Source organism: Saccopteryx leptura, chromosome 9 (genome assembly GCF_036850995.1).
Source record: "Saccopteryx leptura isolate mSacLep1 chromosome 9, mSacLep1_pri_phased_curated, whole genome shotgun sequence".
In the NCBI taxonomy this organism is placed as follows: domain Eukaryota; kingdom Metazoa; phylum Chordata; class Mammalia; order Chiroptera; family Emballonuridae; genus Saccopteryx; species Saccopteryx leptura.
The window spans coordinates 29,896,053-29,903,281 of record NC_089511.1 but is presented as its reverse complement, the minus strand read 5'-3'; the positions used below and the strand labels follow the sequence as shown (position 1 = coordinate 29,903,281).

The window sequence follows — 7,229 nt, the reverse complement described above, 5'->3', positions numbered from 1 at the left end:
GGCTGTGGGAGGGGAAGAGAGAAGCAGAGAGGAAAGAGAGGGGGAGGGGTGGAGAAGCAGATGGGCGCCTCTCCTGTGTGCCCTGGCCGGAATCGAACCTGGGACTTCCGCATGCCAGGCCGACGCTCTACCACTGAATTTTGTCACATTCTAATGTGACTGTCAGAGCAGAGGAAGCAATCTTTCCTTAGATGTTAAATTGGCTGGTCTTGCTCCATTGTAAGGTCATGTTCTAGGCAGCCACTGCCCTTGCTCTAAGCTCCCAATCTGCTCCAGACTTGTCCTGCATATAGTGGACACTTACCTTCCCCGTATCACATCCCCCATTCTTTTAGGCTTGTGCTCACCCCCACTTGCAATCATGTAATTCTCGTAGAGCTGCCAATCATTCTACTCTTCTTGTCCCATAGGTAGGCTTACAACAAGCTGGACAATTATTGAGTACATAAGTGACTGACTACAATAATTGGGCCAGAACCAGCACATATGAGCTGCATCAGCCAAGAAGTGCCCTTTACTGAGATTTAGAAATACTGTATGAAGTTTCTAAGCTGGGTGATATGAGCTGCTAGGTGCCATATTTTCAGCTGCATGGAGGAAGCTGACTGTCAACAGGAAGGACACCAGCATGCAGAAAAGAGACAGAGAGGGAGAGGCAGAGGTGGATTAAGGTTAGTTGAGGCCCGGGCACAGAAGAAAATATTGGGTCCCTTAAAAAAAAGAGAGAGGGCCCTGGCCGGTTGGCTCAGTGGTGGAGCGTCGGCCTGGCGTGTGGAAGTCCCGGGTTCGATTCCCGGCCAGGGCACACAGGAGAAGCGCCCATCTGCTTCTCCACCCCTCCCCCTCTCCTTCCTCTCTGTCTCTCTCTTCCCCTCCCGCAGCCGAGGCTCCGTTGGAGCAAAGATGGCCCGGGCACTGGGGATGGCTCCTTGGCCTCTGCCCCAGGCGCTAGAGTGGCTCTGGTCGCAACAGAGCGAGGCCCCGGAGGGGCAGAGCATCGCCCCCTGGTGGGCAGAGTGTAGCCCTTGGTGGGCGTGCCGGGTGGATCCCGGTCGGGTGCATGCGGGAGTCTGTCTGACTGTCTCTCCCTGTTTCCAGCTTCAGGAAAAAAAAAAAAAGAGAGAGAGAGAGAGAGAGAGACTGGGAAAATAAAAACACATGTTAACCATATTTTTAAATTAATAAAAAATATTATGTACTCTTAATGTTAAAATTGCACATATGAAACCAAACTTAGTGTCATTAGAAAAAAAGTGTAAAGTTGGGGTTTTGCGGAGCCCTTCAGAAGTTAGGGCCCAGGGTGTGCGCTCGGTGCGCCTGCCGTTAAATCCGCCTCTGGTGAGAGGGGCCATTTTATATCCTTTAAGACCTTAAATCCAGCCAACCCTGAGAGCAATTCTATCCTTTCTAATCTCTGTGAGTCAATACATTCTCTGTTTTAAATGAGTTTGAGTTGCATTTCTATTGGTTGCCCTTCAATTCTGATTGTACGAAGAGTCTATTCCAGTATGCGGAGGATTGGTAGGTATCTTCCATTCTCCGCGAGCAACAATGGTTCAATGTCATCAGAAGAACCCAGAGAAGAACTGTCCATTGATTAGGCTGACTTTCCCACAGAGGGTGAAGACCCTTCTCTTCATCCTTCAGGAAGCATCTGGCATTTCTGGAAGCCAGTGATGGTCAGGGGGTAGGCAAAATAAAAGTGTTATGATGGCTAGATAGCTCAGTCACTTAGTTTAAAGCCTTAGTCATTTCTGTATCCTTTCTTCCCTTAGTTGCTCACCCCTTTCCCCAGTTCTCAGCATACACACAGACATCCTGTTAGTCATCGAGTCCTGTTGATTTGGATCAAATGCTTTATGGAAGTAGGTGGAGTAACTATAATGAAAGTTGGTAGCCAGCAGGTTCTTCCTTCTGGACATCTTGCAAATCCAGTTTTACTTCTTCCTTTCTACTGCCACCACTGTGGACCATGGCGATTGGTGTCCTTGTCTCTAATGTCACCTCCTGCAGTCCATTTCTCATATTTCTCCATGAGTTGTTTTCTATAGCGCCCTTTTGATTTCCACATGCTTTTGATGGGTCCCAAAGTCTTCAGTTTTCCACTGCTAAATTGCAAACTTTTTAGCTTGGCATTGACGACTTCATGAACTGACCGGTGTTTGCTATCCAATGACCTGTGACTTCCCCAAATCAATCTTCTCGTCTTCTCACACCCCTCCCATTGCAGAACTGCTTATCATCTACCCTTACGTCTTTCCTCAAATTACAACACTCTTTTCTGTGAATCTTCAAGATCCATTTCAACCCCACTCCTTCATAAAACACTTCCTTAGCATGTCAGTCTAAAGTGAATATCCCTTCTGTGAACTCTGTAAACAAATGTTGTCTAGACTTAAGTTTTTCAAACTGTGTTCACATTCCCAGGGAGTATTTGGCCAGCACAAGTCAAGCTTTTGGTGTTTTTGTAAAAGTACTGATTATATATTCAAATTTGGCCGACCATATTATTTCCAAACCCAGTTTCTTTCTGGTCTTCTACTTCCAAATTACATCCTCATGCTAGGTGGTGCATTTATTTCCAAGTACAAATTAAGGATCATTAAAATTAGTTTTGCAACAACAACAACAAAAAATAGTTTTGCAACGTACAGATAGGGAACTGCTTATTATTAATGTTATTATCTGAAACTGTGACCATTGGGAAATAGTATGAAAAAGAGAATTGCTATAACCATTTCCACAGTTTCTGAACCAAATACTTTGTTATTTATTATTTTCCACATCCTCACCCTCTTCCCCCCTCTCACCATTTTTATATGGGCTTTTAAACTAGACATTGATATAAAATGTGTTGTGTTGGAATAACCTAACAAACATTCATTGTGTACCTATTCTCTGGCAGGGATAGTGATAGATGCTTGTGATACAAAGATAAACAAGTCCCTGCCAGAAGAGAAAGAATTTTCCAGATGGATTCAATGTACAAAGACATTTTAGGCAGAGGGAACAGCATATGCAAACTCCTGCATGCTAGAATGAGCCAGACAAGAAAACTTTGTGATCCAGATTCCGTGGAATTTTTTTAATGGAGAAATTTGGTAACTTTTAAAAGTTTTGACAGCCTCTGGATTGAATTAAGCCCTTCCCCTTTGTCATACATTCCCCTTTGCCATCTTGCTCTCCACAAGGGAAGTTCAGGGTCTTGATCCAGGCATATATAACCTTTGGGGATCTGCTGGTATAGTTTACTTCATATATACATAGATCCGCTATTTAATTCTCAAATCATCTTAGGTGTTTATCACCATCTCCAATTTAGAGAAGAGGAACTCAAGGCTCAGATGGATAAAATGACTTGTCCTAAAGTGTCACAAATAGGAAATAATGAAAGGATGATGTGACTAGCATCCATAGCATCTCTGGAGAAAGTAACCAGTTGGGCATTTTTTGGTCTAGGATGAGGAAGACCTTTCTTCCCATTTCAGAACAGCCTGCCTTTGCAGTTTCTGAGTTAGCTATTATCTTTTATAGAGAGAAGCCTTTAAACAGAAGGGTGACTAGATATTCATGGTATTAGTAGAAAGAGGTGACTTAAGGAGCTTGGATTTTAGGGAGTTTCTTCAGTCCCTCCAGCTCTGGAGCTGGGACATAGTAGGAACTCATTTTTGTTGAACAGTTGAGTCCTCCTGTGTGTGCTGTGGCTAGTCTCTCCTTTTGGATTCAAAGTCCCTTGAGGGTAGGGGCTCAGTTGTGTCTTTTTCAGGAACACTGTGCAGTTTGGGTAGACTTTGAAAAATGTTTGTCAGTACTGGATGAGTGAATGAATTTTGGGGTGGGGGTGTTGAGGGAAGGCCAAACCTGGCTCTAAGGACTTTCTAGGGTTTATGGGGGTGCTGTCTTGGCCCTCCCTGGAGCCTCTGAATGGGCCATTTCTTCCATACTCCCAGTGGCCTCCACATCTTAAACCAGCCTGGAAGCAGGGCTTATGCAGTCAGGGTGGGGCGGTGCTGCCCCGAGGAGCCAGGTCTCCTAGGGAGGTGCCCACTGCCTTTCTTGGGTGGGAAGAAGAGATGAAGACTTGGGACCCGAATGAGCCCAGTTGGGGCCCCTGCCCTGCGACCTGCCACGGTAGCCCTCTACCTGTCTCCCCGGCCGCCCCTTCGCAGCCTGGGCCCGGGTGCGCCTGGCGAGCACCTGGCCCGCCACTCCTGGGGACCCCACCGGAGGACTCCAAAGCCGGCCCGGGGCGGTGGGGCGGGCCCAAGAGCTTCCCTACTTCGGAACCTGTCCCCCCGGGCGCGGCCGGGCAATCGCCCCCGCTGCCCCCCCCATCCCCGCCCCGGGGGCCGGGCCGGGCTCCCGGGGGGCGGGGACTCGCCCAGTGGCAGCAGCGTCCGGGCCGGCGGCAGGCGCGGGGCGGCTTCCTGCAGGCGGCGCCGGGGCGAGCCGTTGCCCGCTGCAGCCACAGCCGGCGGGTCGTGGGGGCCGCGGCGCTCGGGCCGCGTCGGTGCCATCCGGGCGCGCTGCGCGGCCGTCGCTGCTGCCCGCGCTAGTGCCGCCGCCGCCGCCGCTGCCGGTTACGCCAGCTCCGCCGCCGCCCGCTCTGATTCTGCGCATAGGCAGCCCCCAAGCCTGTCATTCTGCAAAAACACAGTTTACTCAACACACCACACACACGCTCTCACACACACGCGCGCACACACACGCGCACCCTAGACCCCTCGCGCACACGCACGGAGGGCGCGAGCAGGCAGACGCGCACACCCGGCGAGCCAAGTTCCGCAGCCTGGCATGGCTTCTGGGGACCTTTACGAGGTACGGGGACGCGGGGACTCGGGCCGGCCCGAGCCCGCGGGCGGCGCGCGGCGGGCGGCGGGCGGGCGGGCGGCGGGGACCGGGCCGGGGCCGGGTCCGGGCGCGAGCCGGAGTTGCCGAGCCCGCGGCGGCGGCGGCCGGCAGGGCGGCGGGGCCGGGCGCGCCTCCCGCCCGCCCGCCCTCCCGCGGCGCCCGCGCCCGCTCCCTCTTTCTCTTTCTCTCACACACACACTCTCTTACTCCATCTACTTTGCGGCCTTGGAGGGGAAGGAGGAAGCCGGGCGGTGCCGGGGCGGGGGAGGTAGCGGTCCCGGGGAGGTGTTTCTCGCCCGACGAGGCGCCTCGAGTGGAGAAAGTACAGGTAAAAGTCGGCGCCGGACGTGCCGGGAATGCCGGGGGCCGCACAGCACCCGGCGGGGCTGCGGTGCGGGAGGTGCGCTGCCCGATGTGGGCCGGGGGCTCCGGCGAGGAGGCGCGGAGTGAGGCGGGCGATGGGAGCGGAGCCAAGCTCAAGTCCTGTGGGGGTTTCGAAGGGGTCGGCTGTGTGGGAGTTCGGGAGACTCCCGTCAAACCTCTCCCTGGGGCCACCGGGCCACCGGGCCACCGCCCCCTCCCCCCACCTGCTGCCTCAGACACCGGCTCGGAAGCCCTCTAGGCCGGGGTGTGAGGGGCGGCCCTTGCGGGTGTCGTGCTCATTGGGAGCGAAAGGGGGCACTGCAGATGGCCCCAGGTGGAAGGAAGAGAACATGGAAGTCAAGGTAGCTGGTAACACGTTGCTAGAGGACGTGGGATGTGAGCCACGCTCCCAACACACTGTCACCCTCAGTTCATACCTGTTTCTGGGTACACACTGGTAGTGGCCCGCATTGGATACTTTGCAAACGTCTCAAAAGTGGTCAAGGTATACGTTACTCTGGCGTCTTTGAAACAGTAGAGAAATAGCCATGGCTCCTGGGGAACTACGTTTTAGCTAGCTCTGGACAATACTGTGCCTGCATTTGTATTTCCCACAAGTGGACAAAACAAGAAACAAACCTCACTCTCTTGGGGAGAATGCCCCCGAAGAGATGTTGGCCCCCAAGAGAAGGTTCAGGATAAGGAAGCTAAGAGACCACCATCTTCAGCCAGAAGGCCTGCTGATCCTCCAAGAAACTAGTGTCATTGGTCAGCCTGGACCTTGACTCCCTGAACATGAATCTGTTAACACTAACCCTGGTTCTCCAGGCTTTTGGCAAAAATTTTTGGTAACATTCCTAAAGGGTGGACTTAGCTTTGTGGGTAAAAGACTGCAGGGGTGATTGACCCACAAGAGAATGTAGGGTTGATTCACCTGCAATGAGCATTTTTCTCTGGACCCTCTGTATGGCTGAAGCTTTTTCAGATAGTGGATTTGCTGGCTGGTGTGAGAAGAATGGAGAACACACAGTCTCGGCTTCCTGTGCCGCCAGGGTCTTTCAGACGATTCTGGACTTGGTGAGGCCCAGTCATGGACCACTAGCTCACAGGCTCAGTTGGAATGGATGGGTGATATTAGCAACTCATTGAAGGAATGATGCAGATTGACGTCTTTACCCTACTGCCTTCCTCATCCCTTGTTCATAAGGAACATGAAGTTGAGTAGAAACCTGGTGAAGAACTCTTGTCAGATTGTGGCCAGTGAGTCACCCAAGAAGCACTTTGGTCTGTTTCAATATAGTGGAGCAATTTCTGAAACCAAAAGCTGAAGCGCAGTAAAACGGGAGCTTTCTGAAGTATAACTAGCACTCTTAGGGCGTTGGCCAAAGGTAGATATTGTTCAGGGACAAAACTCATCTGTCTGGGAGTGTGGATTTTTCTACCTTTTGTTATGAGTCATCTTAGAGCTGCTGACCATGCCTGGGTGGAAGGTTGCATCATGAAGGCCTTAAGAGGACACATAAGGAGCTGTCAGTATTTATCCATTAAGTTTGGAACTTAAAAACTTTCAGGGGATAATTTCTTCTTTAATGTTCATCTGAAGCTGCCTTCCTTAACATTGGTAGTTATAGCTGCCAGACGAGTATATTAAAAGGGGAGTTTTCACACTGGCCTTGGAACTGTCTTAGCACCTCAAGAGTTCTTATTGAAGTTCAATAAACAGGGCAATAATAATTACTTTTTTTCCTTTTTTTGTATTTTTCTGAAGTGAGAAGTGGGGGGCAGCAGACAGACTCCTGCATGTGCCCAGCTGGGATCCACCCGGCATGCCCACCAGGGAGCAATGCTTGGCCCATCTGGAGCATTGCTCTGCTGCAACCAGAGCCATTCTAGTGCCTGAGGCGGAGGCCATGGAGCCATCCTCAGCTCCCGGTCAACTTTGCTCCCATGGAGCCTTGGCTACAGGAGGGGAAGAAAGAGATAGAGAGAAAGGAGAGGGGGAAGGGTAGAGAAGC

The 7,229-nt window shown here is 51.6% G+C and overlaps 1 protein-coding gene across 1 annotated transcript in view; it reads left to right on the top strand.

Annotated features, from left to right (window-relative positions):
- The first annotated feature begins 4,421 nt into the window (after positions 1 to 4,421).
- The window catches only part of CDYL2 (chromodomain Y like 2), a 179,725-nt gene continuing 176,917 nt past the window's right edge, over positions 4,422 to 7,229 (top strand). Inside the window, exon 1 of the mRNA XM_066348885.1 lies at positions 4,422 to 4,818. Coding sequence (XP_066204982.1) covers positions 4,795 to 4,818 — 24 coding nt within the window. The 5' untranslated portion in view covers positions 4,422 to 4,794. The remainder of the gene's footprint in view (positions 4,819 to 7,229) is intronic.